This window comes from Temnothorax longispinosus, chromosome 7 (genome assembly GCF_030848805.1).
Source record: "Temnothorax longispinosus isolate EJ_2023e chromosome 7, Tlon_JGU_v1, whole genome shotgun sequence".
NCBI lineage: Eukaryota > Metazoa > Arthropoda > Insecta > Hymenoptera > Formicidae > Temnothorax > Temnothorax longispinosus.
In genome coordinates, this window is record NC_092364.1 from 12,935,800 (window position 1) to 12,955,232 (window position 19,433).

A 19,433-nucleotide genomic window follows, 5' to 3' on the forward strand; every position below is an offset into this window, starting at 1 on the left:
GCTCTACGGATACCATAGCGCATGCGCATATGGCTTCTGCTTTCTGCTCATGGCTCCTGCAATTTTATGTGCTTCCACCTTTACATAAAAGCCTTCAAAAAGTGTCCGGAGAATTAGACAAAGAGGGAACGAGGTAGAGGTCAATTGCTCTCTTTTTCTAATGCTTCTATTGGTCGCTTTTATCCCCCCCCCCCCCCCAGAGGATGTAATTCACTACCATTTACTATTGCGCTGTTCATAGAGTCTGTAAACGCTAAAGCTATATCCACACAAACTTGCATAAGCCCATAAACATAAGCATAAGAGAATTGATTGGTCCATATGCATGTGCATAAGAAAATAGACCAATCCGTTTCTTTATGCATATGGTTATGCACCTATGCAAGTTTGTATGGATAGACCTTAAAGCGGGAAACACACACTTCTGCACAACGCATAATGCGTAAGCATAAGAAAACTGATTGGTCTATTTTCTTATGCACATGTGTATGGACCAATCAATTTTCTTATGCTTACGCATTATGCGTTATGCAGAAGTGTGTGCTCCCCGCTTAAGAGAATTGATTGGTCCATATGCATGTGCATAAGGAAATAGACCAATCCGTTTCTTTATGCATATGGTTATGCACCTATTACTACGTTTACGCGAGCGTTACTTCTGGGGGTCGATTGTGTATCTTGAAATAAGGTGAAAATTACAAAAGTGAGGAAATTCACTAGCGTATCTACGATTTTATTTGTCGAAATCTAGTAAAATCTGTTCACTTTTGTAATTTTCACCTCGTTTCAAGATACACAATCTACCCCCTGTAGTAACTTACGATATATCACTCGTTTACGCGGAGTAAATTATCGTAAGGCTGGAGTCCCATGACATGTACTTTTCGCGTTAACGCGTAACCGCGTAACCAATCAGAAGCGCGAATATGCATAACCGAAAATGCGAAACGTTTCTAATTGGTTACGCGGTTACGCGTTAAGGTTATTCTACATAGAAGTCGTAGGCTACGGTCAACGTGACACTACAAATGCTTTGGAGCGTTCTTCTTCTCTTTCTTTCTTTATTGAAAGAATAAAAAAAAGAAATGCTTCGAAGCATTTGTAGCGTCACGTTGACCGTAGCCGTAGTCGTGAGTTGTAAGAAATTGACCAATTACAGATTAAATATTCTCCTCAACTTCGAATGTGATTGGTCAATTTCTTACAACTCACGACTACGACTTCTATGTAGAATAACCATTAAGCTGGCCACACACACTTTTTCGTAACAGTAACAGTAGGAATTCGACCAATCGCGTTGTACGGCCGTACGTTCCCGAATCGAGTAACACGATTGGTCGAAATCCTACTGTTACTGTTACGAAAAAGTGTGTGTCCGGGCCCTTACGCGGAAAATACACACACATGCCATGGGACTCCAGCCTAAGTTACTACAAAATCCCGTTTACGCGAAGGAATTATCGTAAGTTACTACAGAAGTAACGCTCGCATAAACGTAGTATATGCGAGTTTGTCTGGATAGACCTTTAGAGAATCTCCGTGCTGGGCTCGATGATTCTTGAATTCATTCGTGAGAGAAAGGTATACGCAAATGTTGTTCTTACAGAAAAGTTGCAAGTCGATTGGCTATCGCATAGCTTTTAACCAATCAACTTCTAACGTTTCTGTAAGAGCAGAATTTTCGCATACGTTTCTTTTGCGAATGAATTCAAGAATCGAGCGTGTGAATCTAATACACTTATATACATATATACAATACATACTTACAAAATACAATTACCACTTACACATACAAAGATACAAAACATTTTCTGACGCATTGGTCGCCAGACCAAGCCGCTCAGCAATCGAACGTGATTGGCAGTGATTGGCTCTTTTAAGAACCAACCAATCAACGCAGAGTGTTGATAAGACGAACAGTTGTGCAACAGTTGTGTCTGCTGAACGCGCCCATTGCATGAGGTCGTGACCAGTCTTTGGTCGCGATATATACGTATCAATACGTATGTATGTATGTATGTATGTATGTACATACATACAATTATCTTTTCATCGAGTTTTGTTTTGCTCGAGGATCGTTGAAGGACGATTAAACGAGTAATACGGCCTCCTTTTCAAATTTCCTGCTACAACGCGCATCTCCTCATCATGTTAAAGCGTAAACTGCCGAAGGATTGGATTACTGTCAATTCTAAAAGTCATCCGGACAGAGTGTATTACTTTAATGTGAAAACAAATAAATCTTCGTGGATTCAACCAACATTGGACGAGGCCAGCAAAGTATGTTACTTTTCATGGTTTATTTGTTTGCTGTAGAACACGTTAAATTGTATCCTTATTCTATAACTCTTAAAAGTTGTTAATTGTAAATCATTTGTTGTATAGACATCTTTAGTAAATGAATGTAAAATTCACGAAGAAGAGGTTCATCGCAATGCAATGACACCTGAGCGCAATGTTGAGAAAAAGGAAATATCCAATCGACGACGTTCGTATGATAAAATCTTGGACACCCCGCAAATGAAGGCCCTTAAAGCGAAGGTGCTGCAGAGATTAGAAGCCAGGAATAAGTCTTCTCCCTCGTCGTTAGAAGTTTCATATGCAAGGACAGTGGAAACTAAGAGAAGGAGTTTTCCTCCAAGAAACTCCTTTTCAAAGTTAAGGGATGATACATCAGTAACATCTCGAGATAAGAATGATAATGAAGTCACATTCACACCACAAATGCGGGTTCTTTATGAAAGAATTGAACAGAGAATTTCAAATGTATCTAGTCGAAATAAAACATTAAAGGAAGACGCTAAGAATAACCAGCAAAGTGTAAATATTGCCAATCAGAAATCAACAAAAACATGGGAGAAACAAGAGAAAAATACAGGAGACCGAGAAAGTATAGCTTGGGATAAACATGATATTAAGCAGCGCAACAAGAATCAAAATGTCCAGGAATCATCTAGTCAAAATGTTTCAAGTAAATGCAATTGTATAGATTTATATTTATAAGTCATTACTATTATACTAAATTAATATTAATTATGTGTTTAGGAGAAAAAGGAGGAAAATTGTTCCCGAAGAAAAATTTGGCAAAAGAACGTATGCAAAGAATAAGAAAAAATTTGAATATCGATAAGGAAAAAATTCAGGAAATGTGTCGTGCTGATTTAGTTAGCAAGAAACCTTCACAAAAGTTTAGAAAAGGTTTGTCTAGTTTGTCTGGTAATTATATAAAATTTTATATATATCTTATATTTTACACTTTCGATAAAGTTTCGATAAAGTTCGAGATATTTGTTTACTTTTCAGTATTTTTACGTTGCTTTGTGTTTGCAGACAATGACAACTTAGGATCGACATGTTTTTATAAAAATGTTGATGTACGACTTAAGAGATTGCATAATAAAATCTTGAAAAATGCAATATATGAAAGAAATTTTACATTAAACGATGATAAATCACAAAATCAACAAAGTAATAGACCAGTTGCCGGAAATGATAAAGTAATGACAAAAGATAAATTAATAGAACAGGCTGAACGGGAAGTTCTGTACGAAGAAATGGATTGGGAACCCATGAAAGATGAGGAAATTGCGTTAGAGGTATGACCAGTATAATTGAAACATTATATTACACGAACATAATTTATATTATAGGAGAAATCCACAATATGAATATATTTGACTATTGTATCTTCTTCAAGACTTAATCTTTAAAAGACATCTTTGTTTTATATGTTACCGTAAAAGAAACTTTAATATATTTCGTGTTTTTGTACTTTTTCTTATATAGGTAGAAGTTGTCAGGACACAACTTGATAAAGACAATGTAGAAACAGATTATATATCAAAAAATATTGTAGATTTAACACAATCCGACAAAACAGAATCACACGAAAAAGGTCCACTGCACATTGTTGTTGACACAAATGTGTTTCTGTCAAATCTGGAAATTATTGAAAAAGCAAGAGATGCAACCTTTAAGAATTATCCACGTCCTTTTATTGTAATTCCATGGACCGTGATATGTGTAAGTATAATATATGTACAGTATAGCAAAAATTTTGTCACGTCTCTGTAAAAGTTTTAATATACATGTTTCTTTTTTGAACATTTTTTTGATATAGGAATTAGACTACTTCAAAGATAATAAGTCTAAACATGAATTATCGTTAAAAGCCAGAAAAGCCATATCTTTCATTCACGATCAGTTTTCCTCTAAGCACCCACGTATCATAGGACAAACACGAGAGCAGGCAGCGACAAATAAAAAGGAATTTTCTCTCAATTGTCCAGATGATGAGATCCTTCAGTGTTGCTTACAGATTCATCAATTAGGAAAATCAGTGGTACGTTGTTCTTTTGTTACATCATACATAATGCACGCATATATTAAGAACGAATAGAAGTGTTATTTTTATTTTATATATGTAGGTCTTGCTATCTTATGACAAAAATCTCTGCACTAAAGCGATGATATATAATATACTAGCATTGGGACGCAATGATCCACTTGAAAAAATAGATTATTTAGATACGAGTGGTATAATGGTCAATAATTTGAATGATGGTCCCGTTGAAAAGTCTCTCTTTAACGACGAATTACGTTTAACAGATGATATTTTTGAGGATGCCAAATTGATTGTGAAAAACTTTTTGTCAACGGTACGCATTGTATGTTAGATTGTGAAATGTGTCAATTTTCACGAGCTCATATCGAACGAATATTTTTATATTCAGATTATCACGAAGCAAATGTCAGAAATTTATGGAGAAGCAGAGTGGAAGATATATGTCATTATAAAGCCACCTTGGACTGCAATAACTGCATTAAAGTGTGCTATAAAGCACTGGATTGCTGCTATTAATGAATCGTTCCAAAGACGCGCTGAATATATCCTAAAGGAATTGCTTGACGCTTTTCTACATATACCAGGTTACCTATACATGTTGTAACCTATTAAAACTATATTCTGCAACTTGAGCCTAATCTTGATGGTTCTTTTAGTGGGTGGCAGAAAATTGCAAGATGTGGAATATATTTTAGAGAAGTGCAGCGACTTGGTACAAATGGTTAATATGGATAAACACTGTGATCTCATGACCCAAACGTTCAGTACTATTACAGTAATATTTTTTTTATATATTTTTAAATATTTTATTATTTTGGGAGAGTTTGAAAATTAATACTTTCAAAATTTATACTTTTAGGAACTCAAGGAGAAGTGTAAGAAATGTATCGCTGATATCAACCTGAAAAAATTATACGATAAAATAGGCGTCGTAGAAAATGTCCAAGAACAAGAAATGAGAGCGGAAAAAGTATTCCAGTACTTCCAGCATATCTATAATTACACACGTGACATGTGGTGAGATTTTTTATAGATATTTATAACTTCATACACGCACGCGTGCGCGCGTACAAAAATGTATTATATACATCACTTTTTGATATATATTAATAAGAATACTGCTATTCTTTCTTTGTGTGATTAAATATTATTATATTTCTATTTTATAATAGTGGTTTGGCATGCAACAATGCAGGAATGGCATATTCTTTTACCTTCAACTCTATAGATCCACCATTGACACAAGCATCTGTACAACGTTTGCAATCAGAAATTACCAGAAAAGTGACTGATCTGACGCAGAATCTAAATAAGTAAGTTATTTCTTAATTCGGGAATAGTAACCTAGTATTTTTTTAGGCGTGAATAATCACCTGGGATGTTTTTTATATCCAATTAAAAATCACTTTGACTACATATTGTATATTATTGATTGTTTTACGTTTTATCGTTATCTGAGATTAGGATTATGTACATAGATTTACTTAATATTTTATAAAGGAAAAAAAGAATTTAAAAAAGGTATGAATTCTCGATCAATAAAGAAAATACTATAATTGAACTTTATTTTCTTATTGCTAGGATACAAAAATCACCCCAGGGATTACTCCCGGATTGATAATGTCAATAATCTGTTGATACTGATAGTTTATGACATTATTTTATGTCAAGTTATTTTATATTGTATACATACATATATATTTATGCAATTTTTTTGTAATTAGGTTACTGGTGCAGGCTGATGATTCTATAAAATATCAGACGTTACTTAGTTTACAGCAAAATTTAAGTACATTTTTGCCTGACACAGAGAGGATAACATTTGACGTGGTACCTTTGGATATATATTGTTGTGTTAAATTAAAAGAAGAAGCATTAAAGACTGGATTAAGACAACTACAAGAATTAACTTCGCATTTCTGTGCACTGGCTGCTCATTCATAGTTGTATGTATTTGTAATTTATGTATTGTAATTCAGTATTTGAAAACATGTAGATATTTACAAAAATGTATATACATTTAATCTATAAGTTTTAAATATATTAACGATATATATTAATAATATTAACGAAATATTATAAAAATATTTTTAATTTTATAAGAGAGTGACTGATATATCAATGGTGTCAATGAAAATGAATTATTGTGATTTATTTTCGGGTAAAAGTACTTTAGAATTGTCTTTTGTTGATTATATTGCGTATACGAGAAGTGTATCGTTCGAGAAAAAAATGTGGAGTTTTTTTTATCCATATATTTTTTACCTAAGTATTAATATTAATACAAGTTAGTCTCTTTAAAATTTTGCATCGATATTTTTTTGTAATTATGTAAACTAAGAATTTGTTTTATTTTTTAATATATGGATATTTCTTGTGTATATGGATTAATGTCGTCATCATGGATTAATAACATCATTTTCTGTACAGTGAGAAAAGAAACGAATATTTTGAAGAATAAGATTGCGCAATAAACAATGGACGATAATTCGTAACACGATTAATATGATACAATTAATTTTTATAAAGATTCGCAAAACCTTCAGCAGGTTGTTGAAGCCAGTTTTCCTTGGAATAATATACATGTTTCGTCTCAATCACGTGAAAAGTGTAAGCGTGCCTCGATGTCTCACTCTTGTTTGAATAAGAAAAGTGGACCACCTGGCCGTGGATAAGAATACAAGTTCCTTTGCGTACTGGTACTGGTCTGAAATTACTTAATGGATAGCAAGGCGCCGCTCTGTCGAAAATTAGTAACTCTTGGGAATTCGGATCTTTGTTTCTCATATAACGCCTGTGCACTCCGCTCTGATGTGAGCCCGGAGCGATCCATAGACATCCGTTTTCTAGCGTTGCATCCTCCAATGCAATCCAGAAACCCAGGAGTTTCACCGGTTCAACATATAAATATGATGCGTCCTGATGCATCGTAACTGCAAGGAAATAACAATTATGTTCGGCTTAATGTTGCAGTAGTTATTACATAATAGTGTATTTTTGTTAAATTACATATTTTTATTTCAGTTAAATAATTCTCATGCGCATTGAGTTATATAAATATAATTATGAGAATTATTTAATTACCTTCCGAGCCTATTCCGGGATTTTTGTAAATGTACATTGATTGGCATACGACTGGTTCCTCGTAGTCTAATTGGAAAGCAACTTCTTTGACTCTCTCATCGAACGTGTACTTTTTGAAAGTAGGGTGTAACCAATGAAGAGCGTGGCCTACCTGGAAATTATTAAGTCACCGTAAAATAATTTGAAATTATTTCAAAATATCTTCGTAGGAATTGATTTAACTAGAGGTACGGCTCTTTTGAGATAGTTTACTTTGTTTAATGACACTCTTGGATGAACCTTCAATTTCCCGTCCTCTTCCAGAGCTTCAGTCTCAAAGAAAACACTTATTTTATTGGCACTATCCAAAAAATACTTATCCTTATTCTGAAATAAGATCATATAATCATTACTTCCGTTAACATTAATATTGACTTTTATTTGTTTAACATTCACAGGAAATTAAGTCTCGAAATTAATGAAAATATAGTTTTACATTAATACATAATACAGTGATACATACAAAGAATAAATTTATGTTTTACAAAATTTATTCTTTGTACGTATCTACCTTCTTTGATAAAAATCGTTTTTAAGTATTCACAAGTTATACGTTGTACGATCATCTCTGACTGATTCTGAATCGCCATATTAATATTTATACGCTTTATACTGTTAAGTTTCACAATTGCTTATATTCTTATCACCTGTTGTAACTGTATCGTATTGAATACTTTTCGTTCCGATTCAGGTGGCAATTTATTCGTTAATTCTTCTCCACAAGCTCTCAATTCTTCGATCTCTTCCGGTCGAAAGAAGTCCTCCAAAATGACGTAGCCATTTTTCTGAAACTTAATTTAAAAGCATAATTAATATATAAATATTATTTTGGCATTTTTATACATATATAAGCTAATAAAATAAGTGGTTTAAAATACCATATCTTTTTTTTAATTACAAGCGCGGAAAGAAATAAGAAATGATAATGTGTAAGAGAAGTCGCTTTCCATTATATATTATATTCATAAATTAAAAAAATGGATTTATATAAAAAATAAATATACATAAGATATAGATGTGCGGAAGAACTAAAAAAATATTTATCCATTTTCCGGAATAATCTGCAGTCTCTTTACTTGAATTTCATAGCATCATTAACGTCAACGTAAAAATTTGAATTTTGTAGTAAAAGTTGAATGAATCTGAGAACAACGAATCGCTTATTCGATTTATTGCCGGGATAAGATAAGCGGTAATTGAAGGTCGTCGGTTCGAAATTTAAAGAAATTTTGTTTCCGGTCATTTGATCATCTGACCGATCAATGTCGTAGTTTCGTTGCACCTTGCACCACGATGTTTTGAGTGATAGACTACGATTCTATAAATAGATCACGACCGATAAAGCCATCTAAGAATAAACCCATGGGCATTGCCTGCTTCAGAGGGGAAACGCACGCCCAGAGTTCCTACGTTTTTCCGTTTCACACCTATCGCATTCCATGCTTCGCGTCAGCGCCGATCATGCAATCAGATTGCGATGCGCATACATCCGTTAAAAAAGCGGCAAATTGTTTTGTTACCGGTTAAGATAGTTCGACATGTATTACGTGTGTCAGACGTTTCAGATTAGTCCAAGGTGGAAAAAACACGTGGAAAAAAAATATTTTTTTATAAAAAAAAAAATATATATATATATATATATATATATAATCTTGCATTTCTCTTAATTATTATCTAATATCTTAACGGCTTTGTTTTCTCATTTGTGGCGCTGTTTATATTCAGCTTTCGAAAAAATATTTTTCTTAATAATTAGGCTACGTCGGCGTCGCGTTGTTTCATTTCCCCATTTTTTATCCGCCGATAATTTTATCCAATTTTCAGAAATTTATTTTTATTAACCGGTTATCATGCGTGCGCGACGTGTCATTAAGACTCGTAGTCTAAATAAATTATATATAAATAAAACGTTTGCGCAACAGAGATCGTCGCGTACATCGTAGTTTGGTGATTCACGTATCGGTATATAGATATACAATCTCACACGCTAGTTGGCAGAGGCCTTTCCGTGTTATCTCACATGCGAGTGCGCGTCAAAACGGGTGTTTCGAAATTGCAAAACGCCGTTAAAAGCGAAACGTCACTTCGTGCGGCATTTAATTCGCTGAACGGTTTTACGAGCAATTCCCCTAAGAGCCGAGACGTACGTTCGTCTTCTTGTTGCATATTCGTTAATCGTTTGATTTACGATCGAACGGACGTTTAGAGGGCCGACAAAGTTGCCAGAAAAAAAAATAAGGAAGCTGCATTCGGCAAAATTCTAAAACTTGCATGTCAAAACGAAACCTCTCCGCGGTGCGATGTTAGTAGATGCGGTCGGGAAAAAGGTGTGCCGGGCGCGCGGTATTTTTAGCGTTCGAAACGGCGGGATATCGGTCGTAAACATTGCCGAAAGTCACATCGCGCGATCGTAGGAAGTCCCGCGCTTGTCATTCGTTCGAAAGCTACACGGTCTCTTCCTCATTCCGGTGACGGCTCGCCGCTCGGGAAAAACGCGCGTCGCAATAGACACCACGGGGAACGCAGAACGCTCGCGGGTATCTTCGAAAAATCCGCAATTTATGTGCGCCATTTTTACGTTTCGATTACGGCGAAACGCATTATTGCATCGCCACAATATAATGCATTTCCTGCGATAAAGGAGAAATATCGCTCGGCGCAGTAGCAATTTTATTTAAGACAATGATATCTGCAATCTTCTCTGCTTTGTGCTGCCCTCAGCTGAGCTCTGGCCTTCGAATTGTCACAACCGCTCGCAAACAAAGAGATTACACATCGATCTTTTTTATGACAGCCGTACATACATCAATCACTCTTTTTCTCGAGATGATAGTTAATAATGAAGACGCAAGAAACGATAGATTTGTAGAATATATTTCATCTTCATCTCTGACAATGATTTCTCACCCCATATTTAACCGAGTATTCAACAGCATTGCTGTGAATATATTGAATTGACATTTAATTCTTCCGCCAATATATGTGAGATTTTTCTAAAACTTCAGGTCAAACGTTTATTAAAATATTGAGCAGCGATACAAGAAAAACGAAAAAAAAGGTTTCTTGAGAAAGTAAGTTGTAAAATTTAACGAAGTCCATCACGATTAACATTTTACGTTTTATTCATTCTGTTATATTGACCAGATAGTATAAGTTTTACGTAACAACGCGATAAAGATTAAAATTTACGATTTTAATGTGGAATTTTTCCTTTTATTTGCCACAGTTATGGTGATAAGAGACCGAATGATGTAATTTGAAACGGTTATTTCAATAATGAATTTTTTTGGATATAAATGTAATCAACAGATTATTTGAGGTTTTTCGTTTAATTTGCCACAGTTTATCAAGTTAAACTCCCTTAAGTTAAGAAACCGTTGTTTGAATGATTTAATTTAAAACGGTTGTTTCAATAATATAGTTTGGATGTAAATGTAATTAACGGATTATTAATTACTTTTCAAATTTAATGAGATAAGAAAATATATGTATGTCTGTGTGCGTACACACAAATTAATTTTATTATTTTATAAATATACCTAACACACAAAATATATGAGAGGATATACATTCTTTCTTATTAAATATATTTATAAAATAATGAAATTAATTTATACATATACACATATATACCTACACGGAAAAAAATAAAGTTGCTTCAATTAAACGTCGACGTCACGGGCTGCCACAAGCATAAATAGTTAATTCAATTGGATATTATTAGACCAAATATTTAAATTATTAAAACAATTAAGTATCTGATGTTTTTTGTTCATTAATATTGATGTTGCATCAATAAATTTTATCTCAATAACACTGTTGATACAAAAAATGATGCTGTTGATACGTCATTTTTTTCCGCGTATAAAGTAGGTTGCGGTGTTCCAGACGAAAGTTATATCGTTCAAAGATGAAGGACAAATAATGGTAAAATCAATTTTCGGAAAAAATTTTTTTTTTCAAAATCACATAAATTTCATCGCCATTTTTTAAATAGAATTGATTATTTTACATAATATAATTCTTCTCTAATATCAAAAAATTAATAGTTTGCGAGATATTTTATATTCCGTATCAAAATGTGCCAGAATAAAGTACAAAATATCTCAAACTATTAATTTTTTGATAACTCTACCTTAATACTTTTATATGCAGAATAACTGGAAGAATCATATTATGTAAAAAAAATCATACAATTCTACTTTAAAATATGACGATGGTCTTCATGTGGGTTTAAAAAGTCGATTTTTTCAACTTTCGTCTGGAACACTTTTCTTTTAAATGTTTCGCTTTTCAAGCTATTCAAGTGTCTCAATTTAAATGCTGTGTATATAACACATACGCAGTTAATTGATTTCTGTAGTACTGATTCGGTTTGCGAGCATAAGAATTTTAAAGCCGCGTATATATAAGCACCTCGCGAGCGAATTCGATAGCCAAACTCGCGCGGGCATACTACGTTTATTAACATTAACAAAGTTATATGCGTGCGAAGCACATCCCGAAAATAGCGTATGGCTAGTCGTTGTTGACAGGTGGGTGGTTGGGCTACGTCATTTCCCCTTGTCGTCGACATTTTTCTGAAATTTCGTCCGTATATACGAATGACTCAAGCCATCCGCGAAAGCGCTGAATCGCGTGGATAGAAATAGAATGGAATTACGGGATATGTAGGGTTCGTGGGCGTTCATCATCCGTCGTTTGCCTCTTATCTCGCAGCGCAATTACCAAGGATCAAGGTCGCCTACGGTATTTCGAATTAATTTGAGTATATATGTCGAATTCGCGAAGAGTACTTAAGTTAAAAACGTCCTAAAGGTCCTCAGATCCTATACTTCCTTCCAACCTTTTGGTCATATCGATAAAAAAAAGATGAAAAACGAAGATTTTATTAATAATAATGGTAAATTTTGATAATAAATAAGAAATGTGAGGCTTGTTTTAACCGATTCACAACTCTAACTCTTAAAAACAAAAGATTATTATCGGGCAGTGTAATTAATGTAATTACCATCTGTGCCTAACCGTAAACAACACTCAACTAGACGCTACGACTAAAATAGCGTCGGGAATGATGAACGACATAGATTAATAGTAGGTCAATATAGATCAACGAGTAGGATATTTCACGTGATAAATTATCATCGGTGATGATTGTAAACACATTTCTTCTTTCGTCCAGAAATAAAATGATTTCACTATCTTTCGCGTGATTCCTAGAAAACTGATTAAAATCGTTATCCGCGGATCGCGTTTCTGGAGGAAATGTGTCAAAAAAATGTGATTTAAAAACAAAATTGTTTTTAGGCTCTCGCATTCTCCGTTCCACTTACAGCGAAAATGTCAGTAACTATAACTGGAAGCGCGAAGATAAATCGTGATATTTTAACGCGCAAACATTCACTCCTTAATTGATGCGAATATCACCGAATTCACATATGTATAATTAAGCATGACAATACAACGCAGAATGTTATATAGATAATCGCGTTCCGTTAATTTTAATCTTCTTAGGCAACATTTATTATATCTTTTCCTCTTATTATTTCGAGCAATTAAAAACGTCAAAAAAAGTTTTACTTTACGATAATCATCTTCCAGAAATACAAAATGTTCGAAATGTTTTAAAATCTTTTATCTTCTATTATTTTTTGATATCTTTTTATACGAAAGAGATATTCTTTCTCGTTGGAGGGCGGTTTTTAATTACTTAAAATATGGATCTCTTCGTGTGATAAAACACGCTGTCTATTCATTACATAACGCACCCAAAATGAAAGAATTATTGGAATATGTGTGCGCCTTTTTTCCCTTTTTCTACTGGAACAAGAATAGACTTTTCGTTGAATCTTTCCGTTGGTCCCAAGTATATGTAAAACATACACAGCGATAATATATGTTGCCCATTTGGTCTCTTTCGTTAAGATTTAAAAATAGTCTCCAAAATTCTATAGTGACAAGAAAAGATCATTCGGATCATCATAAATGGTCAAGCGATAAGGCATAATTCGATAACAACGTTTTGTTTTTACGAAATCCTCAGCTTCTCCGCGACTACGATTCGGTTTGTGAATATCGTTCTTGAAATAATTAATAAAAATTTCTCGCAGATGCAGAGGAAATTGATTCCAAAATTCGAAATCTTTCAGAACAATTCGCAATTATACGCACGCATGTAATTAAACGTTTAACTCTCTTCTTTTATTCTTATAGTTTTCCGTAAAAAAGAAATACAATTTCCGCAAAAAATAACTTTATATTTTTTAATATATTTTTTTTAATATACACATATTTATATTATTATATTGTTAGTTACATATAGATATTATTATTGAAAATAATGTTCATATATTACAGCTTTTAAATAAAGGATTGTAATTATAATAAACTGATAAAATTTAGAAAGCAATAATTTAAGAAATTGGGTTTAAAATATTCAAGTATTAAGGAACATTAATTGTCTACTTTTTTATTATTATAAATTGCTGAAGTATTATTTCTTATTGTTGCAAAAACATTGGAAAAGAAAGAGAAAAGAAGACAGAGAAAGAGTTAAATCTAAGCTATTAATTTAAATAATATATATAAGATATTAATTCTTTACAACAGGCAATGCAACAAAAATATAATCGTAAACGTGCGATATAAAAGTGAAAGTAAGTCAGAAATAAGTCGTTAGCAAGATACGTTTCGATAGAACGACAGATTATTCAAGTCATAGTTATTCCCGCCGTTTACCCGCGCTTGCCTGAATTTCTTCACGTTGACATTCAGAGCACTGGGCAGATATCACATTGACCTCCGAACCGAGTGGTCCGGTCAATTATGTCATCTCGTATGGCATGAACTCCAGTGACGCCGTTAGTAAACGACTACATTGTGTGCCCTCATTTCTCAGTTCGTTGATGCAATCGTTAGAGGCTCATCGTTAAGGTCGTTCTACATTAGTCGCAAGCAATCCATATTGTCGCAAGACGCAAGAGGCGCTTTTACACTGCAATCACAAGTCACAGCCAATCAAAGAAGAGATTTGTTGTAAAAATGTCATTATCAACATGTCCTAAGCAAGCAGAACTGCTAGTAGCACAAGTAAATAGTATTGCTTTCTTCGCAAGCAGTACTACTTCCGGTCGTAACGTAGTCGCAAATAGTAATCACAAGGTTTGACCAAATCCAAAATTTGCGTCTTTGCGACATGTGAATACGAGCAGTCGAAAAAATGTATACAATTCTATGGGAGCTTTCCAGCAAGCGACACAGGTTGACACAAACATCATTCTATCTTCCTTTTTTTAGCAATGAGTAACAAAGACAAAACAACACTTGTGTCGACTTGTGTCGCTTGCTGGAAAACTTCCTATAATTCCTTAATTACATACGTAAAGCCGAATGACTCGATTTTTACTAAAAGTAGATGCAACATACCGTAAACTAAAAAATATATATCTTTAATTTTGATGTACAAAAATTGAACATTTATCGATTGTTATATTTTCACCGCAATACAAGAGTTGTACTTCTCATTTTGCGGATATTTCATTATTATCATTATTAGTTCTCTCTCTCTCTCTCTCTCTCTCTCTCTCTCTCTCTCTCTCTCGCCCCCTCCCTTTCCTCTTTCTCTTTTGGGATCCTAAACCAAAGGCCGAACTACGACGGAATGCACCTTCATCTAAACGGAATTGAAAAGTCGATAATTTTGATCGTTTTCTGTGTCACCGGCCTATATCTGCCCTTGCATAGACAAGGATAGACAAGATTATTGTACCTAGCTACAGTGCACAATAATAGATCTACACGCATAACTTTTTTGTTAGGTGTCTAATCCTAATTCTGAGAACCGTATGGTATTTCTTGATGTAATCCACCTTCCACGGTCTCATTTTGTAACAACAAATTGTAAAATTTTTATATGAAGCAAATGTTGTCACGAGTCGACGTCTTATTAATTGTCTGCATTTCTGAAATTATTTTCGTTCTTGGTATAAACTCAACCACCGTGGAGAGCATTAGCGCATATACTTTAACTTTGGAGAAGAATTTTTTTAAATCCATAAAGTCACAGTAAAAAGATATGCGTTTAGTAAAGATGTTGGTATTACAGACGGCTTTAAGATCTCCTATAAAGGACATGTTAAAACTTCAAGCCATATGTACATTTCTACTCTTATCATCCATAAATCTTAAAACAATAAATATATATTAAAAATGTTTATTATTCCATCCATTGTTGCATTCGTTACTCTATCGAAAAAAAATGTCAATATATTTCGAATAAATTGGTATATCTTGACGAAGAATCATTCAATCAAAATTTTTGTCAAAAACGTCATCGATTAAATTACCGTCCACGTGTCAGACTCGACGACACGAGGGCGACGCGAATCTCCTTTTGTCCTACAGGAAGGCGGTGCGGTGTACGGGAAAACAATTCTCACGAGTATTTTTCAGTTCCGTGTGGGACTCACCTGCGCGCGAATGTCTTTCATCCCGGTGCACGTGTTATCGCAGCGTAGTCGAATCGCGGTGAATCTCGAACCTGTTCGCTGATACACGATGTGACAGAGTGAGACCGGAACACGTCTGCAGCCGAGTGCTCGCACCAAATGACTAGGTGAGCCCGTGGATACTGCGAAGTCCGTGTCTGGCCGACGACTCGGGCTTGTGCGAGCATAGCGAGATCGATGCGTTGTTCCGCCGGAATATCACACTAGCATCTTTGATTTTTCCGCACAGATCCACCAGAATTTATCACCTGACAAAAAGTCAGGGGACCCTCGGTGATACTGACAACTGACGTTGCGGACGATTTATCTCAAACATGCGTTCGCGATGCGTCATTCAGATAACTATATCTTCCTCACGAAGATATTGCACTTTCGTGCAAGAAGATAGTCACGTGTTAAAAAGTTAATTATATTTAAGTTGATTATTCATCACGCATGATTTGATATTACGCTCGCAGACAAAATTAATCTCGAAGTGAATTCCAAACTTTATGAAGATATTATAAAGAAAAGTTCGTTTAAATTCGTTTCTCAATTGAGTTTACTTATCAACATGCTAAATACATTCCGTACGTTTTTTATGGTTTTATTTAATGTTGAGAACAGTTTAATTTCTAAATTATAACTGTTATAAAAATTCGATACACATGTAGGTATACACTTCTTTACGATAATTAAAAAAGTTATAGCAAGTCATGGTTATTTTGACGAAATGACATGGCATAATCATGCAATAAATTGTTAAGGTAAGATAACTAATGTTTAAAACGATAATACCTCTGTCACTCTTTTTTTAATTATTCGCGTGTAAGTACTCATATACAGATAAAAAAATATTGTATTATTTATGGAAAGAGAAGTCTTTACTTTAATGAAGAAAGTACATATAATCATACATTATCATTGACGATAATTATTCAATGTTAATTAAATCATTAACATCTTTGTTTTTTTTCTTAAAATATTCCTATCAAAGCATAAAAGAACAGTACTAAAATTAAATTTTATAACATTTATAACATTTATGTATGTCTTTCTTTATTAAAATAATGATTTTCCTTTCCATTAAGCGAATACTTTTGACCGGTCCTGTATATTATAGATTTTTAGTAAGATATATACATATGGTCTAAAAAAAAAGTTTCGGGACTGGCAATACTGCGCGCGCCAGGATGACAATATTGTTGAATCGCGGGTGAAGTATTATAGCTGAGACATTTGTTTAATTTAGTAGAAAGCTTCGTCAGAATTGGTTGCGACTCATAGCGCATTTTCATCGTATGTGTATCGATACATAATGTCAAAGACGTTAAAATTGGGACAGCGTATGTGAGCATTAAGTTCTACTATAAATTTGGAAAAAAAATGCAACTGTGACATTCAAAATGCTAGAATTTGGCGTCCGAACTTCGCTGAACGCAGCAGTTGGCGTTTTCAGCACGACAACGCACCCGCGCAGCTCGAGTATCATTGTAAAGACGCTTTTGGCAAAGAAGGAGATATCAGTGTTGGAACACTCTCCCTACTCTCCGGACTTGGCCCCTGCGGACTTTATATTGCTCCTCAAACTGAAAACCGTCCGGAAGGGAAGATATTTCGAGAACGTCAATGATAGTCAAAGAAATGCAACCGCCGAACTCAACAGCCTCTCTTACGACACGTACATTTAAACAAGCATTCCAAAATTTGTACAAGCAATGTCATCGATGTGTAAACGTTGCCGGGGAATATATTGAAAATTAAAAAGGTTTATTTGATTTTATGTTACGTATTGCAATTTTTTTATTTTATTAGAAACTTTTTTGTCAGATTGTGTATTATAGATTTTTTGTATGCAGTATGAATATACATCTATCCTATCTGTGAATCCAATTATACGTAAATCAAATATGTAAATAAATGATTTCTATTTCTATGATATAATAAAATCCTGGTAATGAACGTAGCGTTGGCCTCACGGTTCTTTGCTTATTTCGCAAGCTCCTGTTTGTAAGCCCAGTTCAGTTGCAACGCGATGCTCTTTTCGCGCTCGGCACTCACGGTCAGTCGGACACTCGGCCATTCGTAACGAACGTCCAGGAAGTAAAGTTTCGAGAGTCAATTTTTTACAGGCTGCTTCAAAATCAACACGCCGATAAGAATGCATTTCTTTGGAGATGAGCAAAGTATATCAGTGTCGCAGAACAAATAAACGTGCTTCTTACCTTCTGATTTTACTTCCTGCTTTATATCTTCACATACTGGAATTTGCTCAATTTAATTAAATTAATTATTTAATTATTGTTTAAGCCGTTAATATTAAATTGAGATCCTATTCTAGAATAGTTATTTGTGTAACAAGTGCTGTAAGTTGGAAATTGGACGTGCGGAGTGGACGCACGAGCCGGAGGCGAGTGCAATCACCCGCACGTTCAATTTTCAACTTAACACACGTGTTACACACCCTATTTTATATTACAAGTGCGTGGAAAGTGGCCCATTACGAGCGTGTCACGCGCGTAATGTGCCACTTTCCACGCACGTGTGATGTAAAAATGTTTTCTTTATACATATATATTGCACATATATCTATACGTATGTATGTATTAAACGTGAAACTGAATGATAGCATCACGTGGAAATTATGGAAGGGACTAATTTATCACGTAATGATATCTATACTATTATATAAAATCCTTACGGGTGGTGTATGTTTGAACGTTAATAACTTGAAAACTATTGGACCGAATTTTTATCACAAGTACATGAAATAGGGCTAGAATTTTCCGGGGAGTGCTATAGAGTGTGTAGTTTTTCGTTACCGATTTTTTTAATTCTTTTAATTCTTACGGGTAAAAGAATTTAAAAAATCGGTTTTCAAAAAATAGATAACGAAAAACTATATACACTCTATAGCACTTCCCGGAAAATTCTCCCCCTATTTTATATGGTTTTAATACAAATTCGGTCCAATAGTTTTTAAGTTAAAAACGTTCAAACATACACCACCCGTAAGAATTAGAAAAATAAAAAAAAAACGTTAACTTAAAAACTATTGGACCGAATTTATATTAGAACCATATAAAATAGGGGTAGAAATTTCCGGCGAGTGCTATAGAGTGTATAGTTTTTCGTTATCTATTTTCTGGAAACCCATTTTTAAAATTTTTTCAATTCTTACAAGTGGTGTATGTTTGAACGTTTTTAACTTAAAAACTATTGGACCGGATTTGTATTAAAACCATATAAAATAGGGGTAGAATTTTCCGGGGAGTGCTATAGAGTGTATAGTTTTTTGTTACCGATCTTCTGAAAACCGGTTTTTCTAATTTTTTTAATTTTTACGCGAAATAATTGACCGAATTTCAAAGAATTATATATGAAATAGGGATAGAATTTTCCGGGGAGTGATATAAAATGTATAATTTTTCGTTTCCGATCTTTTTGGAAACTGGTATCAAAATTTTTCCAATTTTTCG

The 19,433-nt window shown here is 34.1% G+C and overlaps 2 protein-coding genes across 3 annotated transcripts; one reads left to right on the top strand and one right to left on the bottom strand.

Annotated features, from left to right (window-relative positions):
* Positions 1-2,014: 2,014 nt before the first annotated feature.
* Positions 2,015-6,410, top strand: Swt1 (Swt1 RNA endoribonuclease). 2 transcript variants are annotated; one of them, XM_071782921.1, is made up of 12 exons: positions 2,015-2,280; positions 2,386-2,971; positions 3,046-3,216; positions 3,331-3,596; positions 3,787-4,023; positions 4,121-4,342; positions 4,428-4,658; positions 4,734-4,929; positions 5,002-5,120; positions 5,205-5,362; positions 5,518-5,658; positions 6,070-6,410. In XM_071782921.1, the coding sequence occupies exons 1-12, from the start codon at positions 2,149-2,151 to the stop codon at positions 6,287-6,289; spliced, it is 2,679 nt and encodes an 892-aa protein (XP_071639022.1). In that variant the 5' UTR covers positions 2,015-2,148; the 3' UTR covers positions 6,290-6,410. The 2 variants fall into 2 exon arrangements, with proteins under 2 accessions (XP_071639022.1, XP_071639023.1); XM_071782922.1 differs by having other exon boundaries at positions 2,017-2,280; positions 3,046-3,198.
* Positions 5,990-16,242, bottom strand: Phyhd1 (Phytanoyl-CoA dioxygenase domain containing 1). Its single transcript, XM_071782923.1, has 5 exons — positions 15,937-16,242; positions 8,116-8,259; positions 7,682-7,795; positions 7,430-7,580; positions 5,990-7,278 (listed from the first exon to the last, which is right to left on the bottom strand). The coding sequence occupies exons 1-5, from the start codon at positions 15,955-15,957 to the stop codon at positions 6,860-6,862; spliced, it is 849 nt and encodes a 282-aa protein (XP_071639024.1). The 5' UTR covers positions 15,958-16,242; the 3' UTR covers positions 5,990-6,859.
* Positions 16,243-19,433: the final 3,191 nt, after the last annotated feature.

Coding starts and splice junctions, on each gene's coding strand:
- Phyhd1 (XM_071782923.1), bottom strand. CDS start 15,957: ATGAAAGACATTCGCGCGCAG. Junction 8,260..15,936: donor TGAAAGACATTCGCGCGCAG/GTGAGTCCCACA, acceptor TTTTAAATTAAG/TTTCAGAAAAATGGCTACGT. Junction 7,796..8,115: donor ATACGATACAGTTACAACAG/GTGATAAGAATA, acceptor ATCTTATTTCAG/AATAAGGATAAGTATTTTTT.
- Swt1 (XM_071782921.1), top strand. CDS start 2,149: ATGTTAAAGCGTAAACTGCCGAAGGATTGGATTACTGTCAATTCTAAA. Junction 3,597..3,786: donor ATGAGGAAATTGCGTTAGAG/GTATGACCAGTA, acceptor TTTCTTATATAG/GTAGAAGTTGTCAGGACACA. Junction 5,659..6,069: donor CTGACGCAGAATCTAAATAA/GTAAGTTATTTC, acceptor TTTTGTAATTAG/GTTACTGGTGCAGGCTGATG.